The sequence below is a fragment of the Orbicella franksi genome, chromosome 14, assembly GCF_964199315.1.
Source record: "Orbicella franksi chromosome 14, jaOrbFran1.1, whole genome shotgun sequence".
Lineage (NCBI taxonomy): Eukaryota > Metazoa > Cnidaria > Anthozoa > Scleractinia > Merulinidae > Orbicella > Orbicella franksi.
This window is the reverse complement of record NC_138158.1, coordinates 12,349,751-12,371,973: the sequence shown is the minus strand read 5'-3', so window position 1 is coordinate 12,371,973 and position 22,223 is coordinate 12,349,751. Positions and strand designations below refer to the sequence as shown.

At 36.8% G+C, this 22,223-nt stretch overlaps 2 protein-coding genes across 8 annotated transcripts in view; one reads left to right on the top strand and one right to left on the bottom strand.

The window, feature by feature from the left end:
* Positions 1 to 22,223, bottom strand: part of LOC145467664 (dihydropyrimidine dehydrogenase [NADP(+)]-like) — a 278,425-nt gene that overhangs the window by 138,258 nt on the left and 117,944 nt on the right. For all 7 annotated transcript variants that reach the window (XM_081451259.1, XM_081451260.1, XM_081451265.1 and 4 more), the window contains one exon: positions 466 to 573. In XM_081451259.1, coding sequence (XP_081307385.1) covers positions 466 to 573 — 108 coding nt within the window. The remainder of the gene's footprint in view (positions 1 to 465; positions 574 to 22,223) is intronic.
* LOC145467748 (uncharacterized) overlaps positions 1 to 22,223 on the top strand; it is a 113,261-nt gene that overhangs the window by 73,772 nt on the left and 17,266 nt on the right. The gene's annotated exons all lie outside the window — the stretch shown is intronic.

Genomic DNA, 22,223 nt, shown 5'->3' with positions numbered 1-22,223 from the left:
TAAATTAATAATAATAATAATATAATAATAGAAATAATAATAATAATGATAGTAACAATAAAAATAACAACAACTGTTAATTCACAATTTTAAAGAAAAAGTGAAGAGGAAATAATAGGTTGTCACTTTCTAGTTTTTTTTCCTTACAATATTATTAAGAAATAAATATAATTGTAAATTAAAAACATGAATAATTTACATCTGATTTAAAATCATAAATAATTTGCATCTGTTTAAAAATACAAAAGTATTCCATGATGGAAAACTTTAACCTATGCTTTGAACATTCATAAGATAACATCTAAGTCTGTTTTTAAAAGTGTTCAAATTATCTGCCTCAGCAATTTCTTTTGGCAGATTATTCCATGTATTGATTATGAAAAAAAAAAAAGAATGTTTGAAACTATTTAAAGTTAGAATTTCACAAATTTGCCAGAAAACAAATATATATGAATGTTGACTTACCAGCCTTGCTTCCCATGGATACTACAGGCAAAAAATCTTTGGAAGTGTAGAAACCATTTGCAATACTTAACCCCTCAAATACTGGAGACAGTTTGGGCTGTGGTAGACCTAATCACCAATTAAAATACAACATGTGAGACAAAACAAATACACTACAACATATTTTTAACCTCATTAAATTTCTTATCAAATTTAAAAATAGGTCCACATTGTGTAGTTGTGAGCTTATGCTTAGTTTTATTCCATTCGGTTGGAGTTTGTTTTCAAGAGTCAGTATCTGGGAGTTTAGTTGCTAAAAGTGAGAAGGCAATCACTGCAAAGATAAAGGTGTAACTTTGGAACTGGAGACATTGTACTCATGGTAGAAAACTTGTGGCCCCCAAGTTGCATCCTGGAACTAACACCAAACAAGAGGGACAGACTTGTGAGGAGAGTCATGCTGAATAACCAAGTCCACAGTCCTGGAACATCCCATCAACAAGATCGTTCTTCTAGAGGCTCATAGACTCCATGAGAGCAACTAAACATTGATCTTGATGTCCTCAATAGACTACAAGCAGTCTCTCTTTTGCTTGAAAATCTGTGGGAAAGAACACAATGAAGAAAGCAAAACAAGTGTGACTGTGAGTGTGACATGCAAGTGGCGAGCGGCAAAGCCGTGAGCCGTGAGCCGTGAGTAACGCAGGCAACTTGCAGCTTCGCATATCACGCTCGCACACTTATGACCCACAGCTCACGTGAGTTGCATTCTTCTTTGCGTTCTTCCCCAATTTTCGAGCTAAAGAGAGACTGCTCGCAATCTATGTCCTCAACCAAGGAGTTTGCTTGTAATGTCAGAGAACAGTTGTTTCTTTATTGATTTGATTGTGATGAACCATTTCGAATGGATTTAGTGGCAATATATTACTCAAGTTTCTCCAACTGAGTCACTCAGCAACAGGTAAGTCTAAATCCCTTCAGTTTGCATAAACGGCCAGTAGCTAGGATTCAAACTTGCGTGACATTTTCCCTACATGCGTTACACTTGATTAAAAATTAAACTCGTCAATCATAACATAAACATATAAACATAAAACCTTTATTTCAACACCATAAGAATCTACATGCACAAAGCCACAAAGCTTTTGGGGTCATGTATACTACTACATTAAAATATGTTAATTAAAATATATAGACTCGTCTAGCCAAGCCTAAAAGAGGAGCTCCGATTAAGCCCTGATTAAGATAACCCAAGTTAAGTGAGAATTTTAATTTGAGTTTTGTAACTTTGCAATGACGTTTTCTGTATGTTGTTTGCCTTTCTGTTTTGAGTTTGAATAATCTCAAAATACACAAACAAAAGTAGTGAAAAACATTTGTATACAAGAAATATTTATACTTCTGTTAACTTTTAATCCTGGGTTAGTGTTAACCGGCTTCCCAACATCCTGGGCCCCATTTACAACAAGTTAACCTGACATGAGCCTGCAATCCAATAGAAAACCAGCACTAACGGTCAGCCGTCAACTTCAAAACGCATGTGACCTCGATAAATTCTAAACTTGAGCCACCAATATGGTCATGTGATACTGGTCGGCAGATACCTTGTTTTGACAGGTGTCAATTGACCATAACATGGATAACCAATATCAAAGGAGGCTACGTTGAACAAACGTGACAATTTAGCTCTTTGTGCCAACTTTGTAACTGGATACTTTTATTTTCTTCAGAAAGGTACGTAATATGAAACCCTTGTTCCACCAAACCACAGAGAAAGTTAAATATCTCACGAAGAAATAGAAGAGAAACGATTTTGTTTTTTCTCAAAATGCAAATTTGCTTATCACTGATGAACAAGAACTAATTTAATAATTGCGACCTTACATAGGAAAACGTACACTACACCTTATCCGTTAAACGGATGAAAGCGTATGTCATCCATTTGTTATCCATTTGTAATCTGTTTAAATGTTTCATGAAAACCGTTTCGAGCGTTAAGTGAAGCATTTAACATCACGATCAAACCGTTCAAATGGCTTTCGCAACCATTCATAACTTTTCCGGATCAGTTAAAATGGAAAGAGGTATCCGTTAAGAACATCTAAGGAGCCATTAAAATGGCAAAAGCAGTCCGTTAGAGAAATCTAACCATCCATTAAAACAGCAAAAGCAATCCGTTAAAAAATCCAAGCATCCGTTTGAACAGCAAAAGCAATCCATTTAACAAATAGATTCCATGTTGCCGTACATCTGTTCAGTAATAGATCACAGACAACGTCAAAATGTGGTAAGAACAAAAAAGTGGCACACAAGGCGATAACCAAGTGTGTTGCTGATGTTCTTAACACATTTTGACGTCTTCTGTGATCCATTACTGAGTAGACGCACAGCAACATGAAATCTATTTGTTTTATATAATAATGAAACAAACTACTAAAGATAAAGTAATTTTTTTTATTCCAAAATCTTTCAACATAACTCGAAAGCTGGCCTTTGCCCACTCTGGGGAACATGAAAAAAGCCATTTGACGTAATCTATTGTCTATATAAATTGAAGCAATCTCATTGGTTGCTATGCGTAGCAGAGAATTGTGATTGGTCCAGAAAAATCACGCCACTGTCAAACTTGACTTGAGTGTTGCTTCTCGTGGAATGAAAACTTACAGCGAAAGCAGAATTGAACTGCGAAATCTACGAATCTTAAAGAAAATGCTGGATAAGTCAAGTCAGTTTTTTGTCATCAGAGTAACCCTGTGAGCCGAAAAGCTTGGATGTTGCCTCGAATATTGCAGGAGTTGAAAAACTACACTCAGAAAACTTGCGGTTGCAGTCAACCTGGAGGCCATTCGATTCGAGTTTTGAATGAAAGGAGCATTAGTGATGGTGGAAATTTGTGTCCTCTGTGGTTGGTGATTCTCAAATCAGTTTGAAATAGTGTCGGAGACACCTTTTAGCTGCGATACAGTTGGCCGTGAGCTGTAGTGAGCTATACTTTGCTTGTTGCTGTGCCCTGAAACGGACTGGAACATTCGCATCGGAAAGCAAGTTTATGTGTTTATTTTAACTGATTTTAAGAAGTGGTTTTGATGTTTCATTCCAGACAATCATTGTGTCAACAATTACTTTGAGACAAAGAAAAGTTCAATGTTTTAAATAAATTAATCTTATAAACATTTTGTTTATTGTGTTTGTTAAATTCGAGATAGAGCAATGGTTCTCGCCTTACTAAGACAATTTTGCGTTTGATTTAGTCTCGCTCGACTGCTGACTGAGACTGGTTGAGTATTTTTTCCGAGTCATTTTCTAAAACAGAAACGGCTTTATCTTTCTTCTTCCTGCTAGACTATTCTTCTGGTACCTGTTCAATGCCTGGAAAACACTTTCTTGTGCCTTATCTTTTGCCCAGTCATGTAAAATATTCTCAAAACTTTCCGCCATTTTAAAACACAGAGGAAAAACTTTGAAATGATGACATCAATCGTGCGTCTGTCCTCTAATAGATCACTGGCAAGAACCAGTTAAAATGCGAGAATAACTTTGGTTATTATATAAAAGGAAATCTTTGAATTTGTTTTAACGGGAAGCCCATCCCGTATCCGTTTAGAAAGTATACCTGGCGCACATTTGGACACTGAAATGTCCGTAGACATTTTCGTAGCGTTCTACAGCCATACATGTTAATTTTATTAATATTCACTTTATATGCAAGTTTCAAAAGCTAACAGTCACACATAAGGCCGTAGAGCCATAGAGCTGTAAATCCGTATAGCTATATAATCCTAAATGTGGATATAGAGATTAAACGTTATATTTTATAGCTATAGTCAGTTTGCCTTTTTTTCTATTGAGTACTTTATATGCAAGTTATGTGACAGTCCACGAAAATTTACTCTGTTATACTCTTTCAATTTATAGCCTCTACGGTTCTACTTGTCGCAGTCATAGAATCATGTAATGTTCAGAAATCATGAAATAGGTTATGCATTTCATTGGTTTTATCGCTACAATTATGCTATTTTTGCGCTAGCTTCCGCCACAGCATTTATGAGCAGATTTTCTTAACAGTCACCTATACCTATGCAGGATAGGAAAATTTGATTTTCTGAAACGTTGTCAGGAAGAAGGTTTTTACTAACTTATTTCAAAACTGTACCTTTGAGATTGTTTGGATTTTTATTTTCTTGTGGAGACGGCCTTATGTACTTGGCCTGAAAAGAGCAAAACTTGACCCCAAAATTACACTTTTTGTGAACACTAGCAAGCCAAAATAATAAGCGTGACTGGAAAAGCTAACCCATAGTACTAAAATATCATCTTTTAGCAGTTGTTTAACGTTGTCAGATCAGCATGAAATTTAAACCTGAATTTTTAGCAAATTTCTAAAATTATACGCTTTGATGATGTTGTGTCACGTCAAAGTTTAGGTCAATTGCGTGGACCAGAAAGTCTATCTGGTACATGGATTTACCTGCCCAAACTATTTTTCTGGTTAATAGTATCCCTTAAGCTAAGTTTTTATCACAAATCTAGCTTGGGTAAATAAAAACAAAAAATTTGAAAACGTCTCTTAGACTAGGCACTTGAGCTAATCACCTGCCATTTTGACCTCACACCGCGATCACCATCTCCAACATTGATCCAGAAATGTTTGTCTGTGGGTCTAATCTCCACTAAAATAGTCTTTAGGTCTCTAAGATCAGTTACTGTAATTGAAAATACGTATCAGGCTGCAAATGACCATTTTAAGCAGATGTTTATTTTGAATAAGAAATCATACATTTAGCGGTTGGCGACTGCAGACAACGCAAGCAACAAAATATCAGATAATAAATCAGCATTGAGAGTAATCTTTGAGAAAACTAGTGGAATACACAGTTGACGAAACACCTGGAGTGACTTCTTACTTTAATTTAGCCTATCATGATAAAAAATGGGCTGAAACATCGCTTGCAACTTTTATATGTTGTGTGTACAAGACATCTTCAACTGTCGCCAGGTCACATGGTCATCACGGTTGCGCGCCGGTGTTGTTTGTTGGTCACGCAGCCATGCGACTGGTTATCACATGACCTGGTGACAGTTGAAGATGCCTCATACACGCAACATATAAAAGTTGCAAGCGATGTTTCCATTTCAACCCATTTTTTATCAAGATAGGCTAAATTAAGGCAAGAAGTCACTCCAAGTATTTTGTCTACTATGTATTCCACTAGTTTTCTCAAAGATTACTCTTGATGCCAATTTATTATCTGACATTTTGTTGCGTGTGTTGTCTGTAGTCGCCGACTGCTAAATGTATGATTTCGTATTCAAAATAAACATCAGCTTAAAATGCTCGTTTGCAGCCCGATAGGTATTTTCAATTACAGTAGCTGATCCTAGAGACCTAAAGACTATTTTAGTGGAGATTAGACCCACAGACAAACATTTCTGGATCAATGTTGGAGATGGTGATCGCGGTGTGAGAGGTCCAAAATGTCAGGCAATTAGCTCAAGTGCCTTGTCTTCGAGACGCTCTCATTTTTTTTTGGTTTTATTTACCCAGGCTAGATTTATGATAAAAACTTAGCTTAAGGGATACTTTAAACCAGAAAAGTAGTTTGGGCAGGTAAATCCATGTACCAGATAGACTTTCTGGTCCAAGCAATTGCCCTAAATTTTGACGTGACGCAAAATCATCAAAGCGTATAATTTTAAAAATTTGCGAAAAATTCAGGTTTAAATTTCATACTGATCTGACAACGTTAAATAACTGCTAAAAGATGATATTTTAGTACTATGGGTTAGCTTTTCCAGTCACGCTTATTATTTTGGCTTGCTAGTGTTCACAAAAACTATAATTTTGGGGTCAAGTTTTTCTCTTTTCGTGGCAAAATACGTAAGGCCGTCTCCATAAGAAAATAGAAATCCAAACAACCTCAAAGGTACAGTTTTGAAATAAGTTAGTAAAAACCTTCCTCACAAAGTTTCAGAAAATCAAATTTTCCTATCCTGCATAGGTATAGATGACCTTTAGAGCAAGCTGCTCTATGTTCTATCTGTTTTACCCGCTTGTACCCAATTACTTCGCTACAGTTCTATGGCTTAAAGGTTCTAAGGCTCTAAGTAGAGTTTGAATGAACTTTCCCTCAAAAGTTGACTTAAAACTCTCCTCAAACAACTTTGCTTATTGCACAGACATCCCTGGGTATCGGACCGCAATACCAGTTGGTATGACTATCCCAAGGAAATAGATGAAATGAGGAAGGCGCTACTACCAGTGCTAAGAAAGGCCAAGAGGGAAAAGGCTTCAGCCTCGTTCAATGTGGACAGACTTGTAATTAATGGTCAAATTTACCGTGGACCTGAAACTGAGAAGTTTCCTCTCTATGCAAAAGTTTTGTCTCAGTAAAATCGCAATCTGATCTTATTTAAATCACAAGACAGCTTCGGGAATCCATCTTGCATGGTAAGCTGTCACATTTTCAAGGGAGTTGTTTACATTTAGGTCATATGCATACTTGAGACTCCCTTGCCTCCTTTGCTAATTGTTAGTAAAGTAGTCAAAAGTGCCAGATTCTGACTTTGCCATTGTTGATTGCTTTGCCCTAGTATTTCCTAAATTTTCGCAGCTTTAACTGTACAAATTTGATAAATTTATGCTAGCACCTTTTCATTTATTTGTGTTGAGGTTGGTTTTATTTTTCTGTGTCGATTTTCGTTTACATATCAAGAACGAGTACCCAATTACGTTTAAAAGATTCCATCTTACAGCCAACTACAGAAGATTTTATAATAATTTATATACCCAAATTCTAATGCTAGTTACACCGGTGGCTTTGTCATCACCGCAAAAATTCTCCAATTTTATTCAAACCAATTTATTAAGATTTGAATATGACAACTCCGTTTAAAGAATCTTTTAGTTCAGTTAATGCCAGAGGTTTAAACCAAGCACGAAAAAGACGACAGTTGTTTAGGTGGCTTCATAATTTGACGTAATATTCCTACAAGAAACTTACTCAACACAAACTGTTGAAGCGATATGGACATCTGAATGGGGAGGGAACATCATTTACAGTCACGGAACAAATCATTCAAAAGATGTTGCAATTCTCTTTAACCCCAAACTGGATGTACGCATAGGGAGCTCTGAAGCTGACAAAAACGGGAGATATTTACTACTAGAAGCTTCCATATTTGAGTCTACACTTTTGTTTTGTAACATTTACAGCCCAAATGACAATAACAGTCAAATTACATTCTTCTCAAAGCTCAGTGACAGTCTCAGGAGGCATGCCGATATGCAGATTGTTCTAGGAGGCGATTTCAATTGCGCTCTAGCACGTTTGGATAAAATTGGCGGAACTTCAACTGAGAGAAAAAAGACAGTAATAAGCAAAATCAAAAACTTGTGCACGAATTTTGACCTCCAAGATGTGTGGAGATCACAACACCCCAGAACATCACAATACACATGGCGCAATAACTCGTTAAAAGTGCAATGCAGGCTAGATTATTGGCTGGTTTCCAAAGGATTGTCAGCGCTTGTGACAGATTCCGGAATCGTCACCTCAACAATATCAGATCATTCTGCAGTAACTCTTCACCTGCAATCAAAAGAGTATGTTCAACGAGGTCCAGGTTTTTGGAAGATATATAACTCTCTTTTACGTGATGAAAGGTTTGTACAGGATCTATTGAGTAAGATACCGGAGTTCAAAACAAAACACGATTATTTGGATGACAAAGGCCTATACTGGGACATGATTAAAATGGAGGTGAGAGGTTTCTGTGTTCAATATACAAAACGAAAAAACAGGGAACGCCACAATACCGAAAAGCACCTCCAACAACAAATTGATCATTTGATGAACCAGCTTAAGACTGACAGAACAAAAGAAAACATATCAAAATTTTACCGTCTCAGAGCAGAATATAATGCAATAGCTGAATACAGAACAAAAGGTGCTATAATAAGGAGCAGGACACGTTGGCATGAAAATGGCGAAAAAAACACTAAATATTTTCTGAATATGGAAAAAAGACAACATTGTAAATCTCACATTTCAAAGCTTAAAACAAACGACGATAAGGAGATCAACGATCCTAAAACAATCTTAGAACAAGGAAAAATGTTCTACATGTATAAAAACATATATATATATTTTTTTTTTTTTTTTTAATAATTTTAATTTACAAAACACAGTTCTACAATACTTACGTTACTTACAATACGGGTCACTTATGCTGGCAATACAATACTCAATACAGTTCCTTACAGAAAATACAATTACTTGCAATACGGGCTACTTACACTGCTAACAATATAATACTCTACTTACGTTACTTGCTGTACATACAGTTACTTACAATATGTTATACTGTGTATTGACTTTGAGGAGGGAGGAGTACTTCTCACTAAAACATTTAATTAAGACAAATTTTCAAGCTTGTATTTAATGTGTAGCTTACTGATAAAATCCTGAATGGAGATGGCCAGGCTATTTAACTTCATTGAATAAATATAATGGCGCATAAATAAGGTGGTGTAGTTGAATTTCCGTATTATTGCCATGTCGTGGGAGCTTGCAGTAATACCGAACAAGGTCTCCTCTGTGGTAGGAGAAATTTGACACGCATTCACTTGGTTGAACCAGCTCAAGACTTTTTGGGTAAACAATTTGGTAAACATACATTCGATAAAAGAGTGCTCAATTGAATCTTTATCTCCGCAGTATAGACATTCATCGTCCGCCTTAATACCAAATCTGAATAGTTCTTTCTTAGTTACTATCGTTCTATGGATTAATTTAAATTGAAACTCTTTGAGTTTAGTTTCCTTACAAATATTTTTTAGTGATTTAAAGATCTTAGTCCACACGTCCCTTTTTAAAGAGAGTTTTTCGCTCCAACGTTTAGGGCCCGTTTGATCTTCGGTGTGAATCTTGATGTTAAGCAAATTATAAAAGTCCTTTGACTTAGCCTTGTGCAGATTAATTTGTGTCGATTCGTTGAGGGAAAAGATATTATTATTTCCGGTAAAAAATGATTTGTTGATGATGTCGGAGCACTTGGCTAGAGACCTTAAGCGTTCCGGAATAGCACTAACAACTTGATGATACTGTAAAAAATTGGATTCACAGGAATATTTATCCCAAAACTCGCGGAATGTTAAAAAATTGCCACTTTCATTCAATAGGTCATTAACTGATAGAATACCCTTTTTAAACCATTCACTAAGGAAGATGGGTTTCCCGTCCACCAATATATCTTTGTTATTAAACAATACTAACTCCTGTTTTTGATCATACGAGTAAAGAGTTTTTAATTCGTTGAAGAAGTCTAGTATCTTCTTATAGAAGGGCGGGAGATCTTTAGAATAATTTGTGTCGTAGTTGCACCTTAGTAGAAAGTTTAACCCTCCCTTTCTTCTGAAATAGTGCTCTGGAATAATACACCAATTACTATTGTCCGAAGTCCGCAACAGTCTCGGGATCCAGGCGAGTTTTAGGGCTTTTAACATAATATCAAAGTCGGTCATGCGTATTCCACCGTTGTCTGGATCCTGGTAAAGGCCTGATCTTTTTATTTTATCTTTTTTGTTTTTCCAGAGGAACTTAAAAGATTTTGTTCTTACAATTTCCACAATTCCTTTGGGAACATCCAGATTAGAGGCTGAATAAATAAGTTGCGATATGCCCAAGGTTTTAATTAACATGGCTCTTCCAAATATCGTCAAGTCCCGTGAACTCCACATATCCAGCTTAATTTGCAACTTTTGGATCTTTTTGTCGAAGTCGAGCTCGTTATTCTCCTTAATATTATACGAAAAATATATCCCCAATATCTTAACGGGGCTGTGGGACCATTTTAAATCCAGAGGCTTACTTCTATTACTTTTCCATTTCCCCAACCAAAGCGCCTTCGTTTTCTTTACATTTAAGGACAGGCCAGCAATTCGTTCGAAATCCCCAACAATTTTCAAGGCCATTTCTAAAGATTCTATGTCCGCATTGAATAGAGTTGTATCATCAGCGAATTGGGACAGCTTGATTTCCTTACCAAAGACTTTGATTCCTCTCACGTTGGAATCCTGACGTATCTTATTTGAGAGTACCTCTGCAGAAAGAATAAACAAATAAGGGGAGAGTGGGCAACCTTGTTGAACTCCTTTTGATGGTTTAAACCAACTGGTTATAAAACCATTGTTTTGTACCGCACTTTCTGTGTTCGTGTAGAATATCTTAATCCAGCGCTTGATGTCACTACCAAAATTAAAATGATCTAAAGTTTTCATTATAAAGGGCCATTCAATCGAATCAAAAGCTTTACGGAAGTCTAGGGAGGTTAGAATGCCAGGTAAGTTTTGTAGATTCGTATATTCCATTATGTCACTTATAAGTCGGATATTTTCCCCAATGTATCTCCCTTTTACGAAGCCTGTTTGGTCAGAGTGGATAAGGTTTGGTAGTGTCGGTTCAATGCGTTTTGCTATTGCTTTTGCCGCTATTTTAAGATCAACATTAAGCAAAGTAATCGGTCTCCAGTTTGAAAGATCTAGGAGTGACCCATCTTCTTTCGGAACTAAAGTAATTATTCCCCTTCGTTGTGAAATGGAGAGTTCACCTTTCTCGTGCGCTTCGTTAAAACTTGCTATTAAATCGTTTCCTAAAAGATCGAAAAAATAGGTATAAAATTCAACGGTAAATCCATCTTCCCCCGGTGCTTTATCATTCTGAAAGGTTTCTAGTATCTTTTTGCATTCTTCGTACGTAAGTGGACCCTCCAAGGTTCCTTGCACGTCCTCTGAAAGCTTAGGCGATTCAACATTTTCAGTGAATGTGTCATAAGCAGTTTCAGAAAAGGTTAAATCCGAGGTATATAGGTTTCTATAATAATCTTCAATTTGCTCTAGAATCAGTGTCTCGTTGCGCGTAATAGAATCATTTTGTAATCGAAGTTCACTGATAGTTTTTTTGTTGTAATTACTTTTTTCAAGATTGAAAAAATACTTTGTTGGGCGTTCACCATTTTCTATCCAGCGACATTTTGCTCTAAACATTGCCTGTTTTCCTTTTTCTTCGTAAATTGACTTAAGTTCCGTTTTCAGTCCGTCATACTCCCGTAGTACTCCATCGATGTAAGGAGAAGAAAAATTATCGCAGATAATAACATCAAGTTGGTCTATTCTACGTCTTAATTCCTGTTCTCGGTTGCTGACGCATTTTGCTTTATTTTTGGAAAAGGAAATAGTCGCAGATCTGATTTCCATTTTCATTAACTCCCAAAAGAGCCTCTTATCCGTCACATGGCTATAATAACTGCACGCGTGAGCGTATGTATCACGAACCTTACTCACATACTGCATGTCATTCAATAGGGTGTTGTTAAATTTCCAGAGTCCTGGTCCCCGAGGAGGTTTGTTGGGCCAAGATAGCGAAATATAAATTGCGTTATGGTCAGGTGCGATAGCATGATAAATTTCCGAATTCTTTACATCCCCAGAGAGATTTTTTGCAATTAAGAAAAAGTCAATCCTAGATTTAAGTTTAAGAGATTTTGATTCGTACGTGAATTTGCGTAACTTTGGATGTCGCATTCTTTGAATATCCACTAAGTCAAACATTTCCATCGTTGTCAGAATGAGATTACGGTAACTGGACGGTTTCCACGGTGCACCTCCGATCTTATCTTTTTTTGATAAAGTACAATTCCAGTCTCCCCCGACAATTAGCGAGGTGAGCTCTGATTTATCAATTATGCAATTGTTGAGCTCTTGCATGAATTGGAGTTGATTAGCCTGGTCATTAGGTGCGTAAATATTGCACAGTGATAGTTTTTGTCCATTAAGAGTGACTGTAATAAGCACTATTCTGCCCGAGTCATTGGCATAAGAATAATCAACTTTTGGTTGTACAAAGGGATCAATTAAAATACACACACCTTTACTATGCATGGTGCCATGTGAGAAAAATAGCTCGCCACCCCATTCTTTTCTCCAAATATTTTCATCGGCTCGTGCTGAATATGTTTCTTGTAAAAAATAAATGTTTGCTTTTTGATCTTTTAGGTATGAAAATATACTCCTCCTCTTGATTTGATCTCTGATTCCCCGAACATTCAATGATAAGACGTCAAATTTGGACAAACTACCCGTATTCATATTACACGATAGAAAAGAAAAAAAGGAATTAAATTACGAGAAAAAAAATACAAAAACTCACGAAAGTATAAACAATCCAGACAACGAACACAGACAAATACACACAACAATACAAAGGAGAACAACTAAACCTTTTTGCAAGTAGGGTAAAGAGATAAGTCACAGTTCCAAACAGAGTCCGTCCCCTCTCCCAAAATAATTCTAAAAGCAGGTTACAGATTCTCGAGGTCCTCTAATTCGATGATTTTGATGGGTTTCCCGTTCGGCGAAGTCTTCACGTAAATTGTTCCGTCCATCGACCATGCGCTCAATAGCTCGCCATCTCTACGTTTCTCGTTAGCTCTCGACATGATGCGGCGACGATAGGAAGTTAAATTTTCGTTGATGAAGATCCTTGTCGACTGTACTTTCGTTGCGTAAGAGGAGTCGGGGAAGAGGTCGGCCAGTTTGACGTGTTTAAGTTTTGTTCTAGCTCTGTAGAGATTCGTCTTGGCTTTGTGACTAATAAATTTTGCAATTATTGCTTTGTTGCCCCGAGTATTTAATTTATGGGAAATTTCAATGTCATCGGAGTTGACAGGAACCTCTAGCGCTTCTGCTACTTTTAGGATGGCCTCTTCTGTAGAGTTGTACGCGCTTTCTGGAATTCCATGGAATTCAAGAGAGTTTTTCCTGGTATACTGTTCTAAACGGTCTTGGAGGTCGTAGAGCTCTGCTATTTCCTCTTGTTGTTCATTTATTCGTTTCTTCGCATCGTCGAGCTCTTTCTCCGTAGCTGCAAACTGTGTCCTGGCTTTAGTGAGTTGTTTCTTGAGGTCCACAATCTCACTTTGCTGTTTGTTTACAGTGGATTTTAGTTCTTTTACGTCTTCGCTGATTTTCTTGTTTTCCAATAGAATATTATTGACTGTGATTTGTATATCTACCAACATCTCTCTTAAGTCCGTTAGACTGGGTTCCTTGTTGTGGTTTTCGGTGGTTGGAGGTTCTGTTGCGAAGGTTTCGCCTTCGACAGCCGCCATGTTGGTTCGCTTGGAATCTGACTGTCCTTCTTCAACGGAGCCACGTTCACCACGTTTATGCTTTCGACCTCTTCCAGTCATATGATTGTATCATGGGTCATTCCCTGCTCGTTAATACTAAAAAGATTGATTACTTTCACATTGAAGGGAAAAGTATTGGGGACGTAGACTGCTGCATTAAAACGCGTGCCTCGCGCTACGTCCACGCATGCCCTCTTCCCTATAAAAACATATATACTGTGGCACACGGTAACGACTCAAATTATGAACTATTCTTTGAAAATTCAAATATTGTTAAACTCGATGCAACTCAACAAGAGGAACTTGAGCGTCCGCTTCTAAACGAGGAGTGCTTTCTCATATTAAAACAGTGTTCCAAAAATGAAACCCCAGGAACAGATGGCCTTTCTGTAGTATTTTATTTGCGGTTCTGGTCTTTGCTAGGACAAGAAATGGTACAAAGTCTCAACTATGCATATGAACACAGACAACTGAACATAACGCAAAAACAGGGCATTATCAAGGTGATACCAAAAAAAGGGGAAGACAAGTCATTCCTTGAAAACTGGAGACCCTTAAGCTTACTCAATGTTGATTACAAAATCGCTACCAAAGTTATAGCACACAGGATTTCAAGTGTTCTTCCAATCATTGTCAATGAAGACCAAACCAGATATGTCAAAGGCCGGTACATCAGTCAAAATAATTATAAGGCTAATCACAGACATCATGAAGGTAACAGAACTAGAAAGTATACCTGTTTTGGCCATTTTTATTGATTTTAACAAAGCATTCGATATGGTGGATTGGAACTTCCTCTTCAGGGCGCTGCAAGTTTTTAACTTTGGCCCATGCATTCAAAAGTGGATTAGAACTTTTTACACCGATTGCTCCAGCTGTTTTATTAACAATGGATTTGCATCTGAGTTTTTCAAACTCGAAAGGGGTGTCCGTCAAGGTTGTCCGCTCTCAGGCTCTCTCTTTGTTCTATATGCGGAAATTTTAGCTAACGCCATTAGAAATGACAACACCATCAAAGGAATAAAAATTAATGACAAAGAATTTAAATTGTCCCAGTACGCTGATGATACAACTGCCTTTGTTTCTGACAAGAAATCTGCAACAAATTTATTCAAACTTTTGTCAAACTTTCAAGAATGTTCTGGCCTAGAAATAAATAAAAGTTAAACTGAAGGAATGTGGTTAGGCGCAAGCCGCAAAAACACAGCAAAACCCCTGGGAATTGCTCAGCCAGCTAACTCTATACTCGCACTGGGAATTAATTTCTCGTATAATGATGAAATTGTTTACAATAAGAATTTTGAACAGAAACTAATCAAAATGAAAAGCCTGCTTAACTTGTGGTATCCTAGAAACCTTGCACTTTATGGTCGCATAACGATTCTAAAATCCTTAGTGATTTCCAAACCCGTTTATAATACATCTGTCCTAACTTTTCCAACAAAATTCATCGCCATGGTAAATCAAGCAATTACACAATTTGTATGGAATAAGAAAGCTAAAATTAAATACAGAACAATGATAGGGCCGAAAGAGCAGGGAGGGCTAGACATGCCGGATTTCAAATAATCAATGAAGCGCTTAAAGTTGTTTGGGTAAGAAGATTAAGTGACAGTAATGGAACCACAAGTTAGAGTCATATCCCTCTTTCCTATCTACAACCAGTTGGTGGTCTGTTTCTTCTGCAGTGTAATTTTGACTTAAAGCTACTTAAAGTTGATATACTGATTGATTTCTACAAAGAAGCTCTGTGGGCCTGGCAAAAAATTAACTGCAGTACTCCTAATACCAAAAAGCAGGTACTGAATGAAATAGTTTGGAACAATCATCACATAAAGATAGAAGGATATTCCATTTATTACAAAAAATGGCATGATGCTGGATTAACTAAAATTGAAGACTTTTTTCAAGATAACAGATTCCCAACTTTTGAGGAATTCCGTAGCAAGTTCAAAATTAACACAAACGTCTTAAACTATTTCAGTCTATGCCATGCAGTCCCTCAAAAATGGATCAATATTCTCAAAGGAAATGTTACTGAACCCTTGGAAAAACGTTCTGAGAAGGATAAGATATCTTTAGATAAACTCTCTTGCAGATCAGCAACTAAATTCTTTGTTAAGAGTAAATTCGTTACGCCTACAGCTGAATGAAGGATGAAAGAAGCCAGTCTAAAAGAACATACAATACAACTCATTTGTAGCCTTCCCTTTAATGTTACAAAAGACACTAGACTCGCCATTTTCCAATACAAAATAATTCATCACATTCTACCCACAAATTCAACACTTTTTAGAGATTCATTAAAGGAACATGATAAATGTCACCTCTGTGGAGAAAGACAAACGTTAACCCACCTTTTTGTTACCTGTTCTGAAGCTCAGCATTTTTGGTCTCTCTTTACTAATTGGTGGAGCTCCAAAAACAGGGATAGGATCACTCTCGATAAAAATGAAATAATATATGGCGTGACAGATAACTTCGCTCGTCGTCTTGGTTTAAACCTCTGCATTATTATAGCCAAATATTATTTATATACTACCTCAAGAAAAGAAGAGTTTTATTTCGATGCTTTCTTGGCGATGTTGACAAACAAAATTAAAATTGAGAAACATAAATCTAAGTCACAAATTAATTTATGAGAAAGCCTCCTATTGTAGCTAACCCCTCAGTGACATGAAAGATATTAACAAATTGTAATGTAAGATATTATTGTAATGTAAGTTATTGAAATCGTAAATAATGTTAGTATTGTAAGTTTTGTTATTATCGTTAAATTGTAAGTTACGTTGACATTGTAAGTAGTAGGTAATTTTTATATGTAATGTAATGTAAGATATTGCAATTAAAAAAAAAAAGCAGTTGGTATTGCAGTCCAAATTACATAAATTGTACACCTAATGTACTTACTCTGAAGTGAAATGTAACTGGTGTTACATGCATAAATTTAAATTCAGTAAATGTGTGTAAGTAACTTGTAGCTTGTTTTTGTTTATTCACATTTTTTTTTTTTGTATACGCAATACTTCCACAATATCCTTTATTTTCTATTATAGAGTTTGGGCCGCACTTTTTCACTTCATTATTATGGTCCCATACATTACACTACAGTGGAAATTTACCCCTTTACATTGGAGGTACATTATCGCTTTCTTTAGCTGCCTTTACGTGCACAAAATCATTATAGAGAAGCAGCTTATGCTTATGCCTAAAACTTTTTCATTTCCCATTTTCCATATTGGCTATACACACAAGTTTTTTCCATAATATCACACAGGTTGTTTGATCATGATGATTAAAAATGAATGACAGGCCAAACACAACTCCTATTAGTCAAGATAGGAAAACTTTGATCTTCAAAGCTTTGCTCTAACAAGTATGTTTTTCAGAGATCTCCCTTTTCTGTATGAAAGCAGGGGAGGGTCTTTATAGATCTCCCTCAGCAGAGGCTGATTTTGTATCAAATGCCATTTACTCATAAGAATGGTTTTAAGATTAGGCACAGATGGGTGATATTCTGTAACAAACAGCAAAATTCTTTTGCGCACTTTTTGTTTATTTTGTAGAGCCAACATTCTTTCGCTAAATTTTATTTCTGAGAGAGTGTTTTCTTAAAGGTTATCTGGATAACCTTTGTCGCATAATCTGCATTTGAATTGTGTAATGTTTTCTTCAAATGTAGCTTTTGAAGAGTTGGTTCTCAGAAGTCTTACGGTTTCGCCTTTGATAAAGCCTCTCCTGATGCTTGGAGTGTGGCAGGAGGTGACATGTGCGTATTGGAAAGTTTCTATTGGTTTCAAGTGCGTGCGCAAGTCAAGAATGGATTCCTTGTTAAATCTTTCAACCTTACAGACACACATATCCAGGAAAGTTATTTCTGTATATGAAATTTCAGCCATTAATTTTATGTTCCGATGATAGCTACTTGCTAGCTCTATAAACGTGTTTATTTCCTCTTTGTTTACGTTCCATTGAGAAAAGACATCATCAATACATCTTTTCCAAGTGAGTGGCTTTAAGTGGCTGCAGTTAATGATTTCTGTTTCTACCATGGCCATGAAAATGTTGGCAAAAGAGACTGGCATTTCTGTACCCATTGCAGTACCGCATGTTTGAAGATAATTTTTGCCATTAAAATGAAAGAGTTTTCTTTTAAGATAAGCCTAAGCATGTCTCTGAGGTAGAGGGTAGGTATGGGAGGTTTGTTTAGGTGGAATGTTTCGTATGTTTTACATACAATGGTGATTCCTTCCTCCTGTGGGATGTTAGTATATAGACTTGTATAGAAAACTGTATAGAAAACCGTATAGGTATATAGAAAACCGGAATTCGTGGTGGATTTGGCGTTAGGGATAGCCATTTCTCTGTCATTTCATCAATATGGTTACCACGGTAGAGTGCTATAATGAGTTTTTTTGACTTTTTGAGATGTTTCCGTTACCATTGGTAGCACTAAGGACTCGGAGTTTTCTCTTTGGTCCAGTAGTACCCGTCTTTCTCATGTTTTGTCTTCTTTATTCAAAATAACAGTTCTGGTCCCTTTATCTGCCTTTCTAACATTTATATTTGTGTTTTTTTCAAGCTCTTTAAGGTGGCCGAACACAGTTTTCAAGTACCTATGCCTAATTACCATTACTTTTAAACTATTTATGTTTTGGCACCCGTTTTTTGCAAGAGTCAAAGTTAACCCCAGAAGGGTTTATTCTCGCATTTTGGCTAATGTGTGTGCTGTTGCCATGGCAATGGGGCTGGTTAAAACAAGGCTTAAAAATGGTTTTTGTTTATTGAAAAAAAATCCAGTCATTAGATTTTTTCATCATTTGCCCACTACGAATTGACATCAAATTCCTTCTGTCAACACTGTTTTGATAAAAAGTTTGACGTAGACGATTTTCATAATTTGCCGAAAATTGTTTTCACTGCATGTTCTGCATTATTAAAAATTCCTTATGTCAAAATTAAGATTTTGTGATAGATCATTCACATGGTTTGTGAGCTATTTTTTTGCCAAATTTCTTGAAATTGTAACGACTGGATCGTTAGAATTCGGCAAATTTCTGCAAAAGCAATCAGTCTCTATTTTTCGAGCAACTGCACATGTGCTGCATTTAACTGGGTTCTTTCAGTAACAAAGAAAAAGCTGAGAACCGCTGGGTTCTTTGCATCATTACCTTTTCTAATATATTTTTGTAATAAAAGAGTAAAGCCATCAATACACTGCGTTCAAACATAGAGACAAATTGCACAGATAGTGCGAATGTTAAGTAAATAAAATGATCGCTGCATCGCTCTATTGACCGCATATTTGTTTGGGATAAGATTCACTCTCTTTATTCTGTTCTTTCTGAACGTTTAACATCATTTGTTTGAGTTCGTCCATTCTTTTCTGGACGTTTTCAATTCTTTCTTCATGTCTGTTTACATTGACTCTCGGTTCATGGACCGTGCCATGTGCCTTATTCTTACTTAGCTTTTCATCATTGCTTTTACGCTGTTCTAGCTGCGTAATCCTGTGGAGTTTGATTTTGTTCTGCTCTACTCGCCTGTAGTGAAACTTAATGAGAACATCTAAATACTCCTGCTGAGCATTCTTTCTGATTAAGGCAATGTCTTGTTTGAATTCTTCATCGGGCAAAATATCTGCCCTTGTGTCGCAACACAAAGTTTTTGGGCAAGTTCCTTTAACAGAATGTGCTTTCCGCTTAGAGATGGACTCTTTGGACTTTCTGATCTTCTCCTTAACATTCTCTGCGTTTTCTTGTTGAAATTGGCGGGCTCTTTTCTTTGGTGGGTGCTCATAACTGCCACGCAGGGTGTCACAATGGCACTTATTAGGTGATTTGGGCGGTTGCTCATCTTGGCACTCTTTCGGTTTGTCCATCGACCATTGGATTTGAGCGCTAGGAAATTCATGTTCTGAGTTCAGCAGCAAGTCGTCAGGATAAGCAGTAGAGTCTTCTGTATACAATGATGCAGCTTTAGAACGTACCTGTGCCTAATCTTAAAAAAATTCTTAAGAGTAAATGGCATTTAATACAAAATCAGCCTCTGCTAAGGGAGATCTATAGACGCTCCCCTGCTTTCATACAGAAAAGGGAGATCTTTGAAAAACGTACTCATTAAAGCAAAGCTTTGAAGGTCAAAGTTTTCCTATCTTGACTAATAGGAGTCGTGTTTGGCCTGTCATTCATTTTTATCATCAAATTAAAATGATTAATTACATAAGTAAAAAAAGTATTTGTACATAAAACAAAGAAATGAAGCACATAAAAAACATGGCAGGGAGAAGAAGGTATGAAATCCTTCTGCGCTAAAGTTGTCACGTATATAGTGTAGCGTAAAACAGTAGAAGCACATACTTAGAGTACAATAGCAGAGGCGTAGAGTCGTAGAGGCGTAGCGTAAAGTGGCATAGCATAAAACAGTAGAAGCACATACTTAGAGTACAATAGCAAAGGCGTAAAGGCAGATAGGCGTAGAGGCATAGAGGCACAGAGGCATAGAGAAGGTGTAGCATAAAAAAGTAGAAGTGCACAGTTTAGAGTAAAACAGCAGATACTGGTGCGATGCTCTACCAACTGAGCTATGAAGCCACACATTGGGAGCGAGGTCTATTGATTGAGTTCATATCTTCCCGTGAGGAGTGAAATGATGCGAAGAATATATGAAATAATTCATATTTGAACTGCGGTTGTAGATGAAAGTGAAGAATAATCATCCCAGTAAATTTTCCAATTTAAGCAACTGGAAAGAAGAAGCCTAGTACAAAAATCAGGGCTTCAACGAGATTTGAACCCGTGACCTCCGCGATACCGGTGCGATACTCTACTAACTGAGCTATGAAGCCACACATTGGGAGCGAGGTCAATTGATTAATTAGAATCGTTCTTATTGCTTTCAAGTGCTTATGGTTTGATTTTTTGCTGACCACGTGCTAAGTCAGTGACCCTCAATCAAAGAGTTGAGCGTTTGAACTAAAAGTTTGGCTAACTGTTTAAATGCTTCAAGTCATCCGTTCCAAAATTTTTGCTAGCTGTTTTAACGCTTCCAGTCATCCGTTTGAAAATTTTCGCTAACCGTTTAAATGCTTTGCCAAGCCGTTTACCGAGATTCAGTAACTGTTAAAACGTTTCTAGGAAACGTTTTATCGCTTTTAAAGGTGTTTACTATCCGTTTATCATCCATTTATCATCCGTTTATTTTAGCTCGTTTAACGGATAGGGGCTAATGCACGTTTTCCTGTGTAAGGTCACAATTATCAGATAGTCACAGATTATAACTTTCTTTTCCTGATGCTATCTTTGTTGTTTACAACAAAACAATTCAAAATTAATACACAACAATATTAATTGACACAACTGAGAAGCATTTCAATGAGAAGTATTGATGGTAAGCAGCACTACTTGGCTGTTATTATCCTGCATCAGTGAACGAGTCTCCTCAAAGACTGGTTAAATTAATTTGCACTTTGATTAGGTGCCACAGAGTCTGTACCAATATTTGAGCACTTTCCTGGTTTCTTTTGTCACAAATTTACAATTTGCAGAATATTAAAGCCACTAACTCAGGAACTTTTTGGTCTCTCTTACAGACACAATTAAGGCAAGAAATTAACAAGCCACTAAGGAGAAGCCATACATTTCCCTTCTTTAATTAAACCCTGACAAACATACTATAATTGAAAGGCCGCGTGCAAAATGTCCCCTAGATTTTTTGGCCATTTTGAAAGTGTTCAAAAATAGCTGAATTTTGGCATGTAGGCTTCGTTGTACCTGAGAAACATTGCTCTGAATTTTTTTTGGCTGGGGCGCTCTTCGTTCTCGAGAAATAACGTATGCAAAAAGCTCAGTTTTCCAAGCGGCATCTTTTGGAGATCTTTTGTTGAACAAAAAACAAAAGAAACCTTATTATTTTGTTGAAGAGCAAACAGGCAGACTGTTTATAGTGTATTCCACTGAATCTTAGCTGTCTTAAAGTCAAAGGAAAATAGTATATAGAGCGGAAATCTGGGAACAGATTGTTTACATCGGTTATTGTGACGTAAACACAACACGTGAATCGATCGAGCGGCAAACGAAATACCATCAAACAAAAAAGAGATGTGCCGCATTAGAGCTCTGTCAACTAATATCTTAAGCATTGTGTTAAAGTACCTTGTATGCCTGACTGGTGGTTGAGAGGCATCATAAAGCCTCAATAAACCCGTAAGTCATCAGCACGTTTTAAAGAATCAAAATGTGTTCTGAAACTTCGAAGGTAGCTGATATACCGTAATCGTGTTATCGGCGTTCAAAGTCAGATCAAGCCAGGCAGCAAAGTCCAAGAGCTGTGGCCCATTTGCCAAGAGTTGCTAGTGTCAAAGTTTCGAAAGCGAGAACTGGTTTTAGAGTGTTAAAATTTGTCCTGTATCAACCGCCATGTTTTCCCGCGCACGAGGTGTAAAGACCCTTCCCGGCATGCATTGCGATCAAGTTCTGCTCACATTTCTCGAACTGGTAACTAGATTGTTTCGGCTTTTTTCATTTAAAGATAATAATGGCCAACAAGTAGCGATCGATTTTAACATAGATCTGTGATCCAGGTTGCGTTGA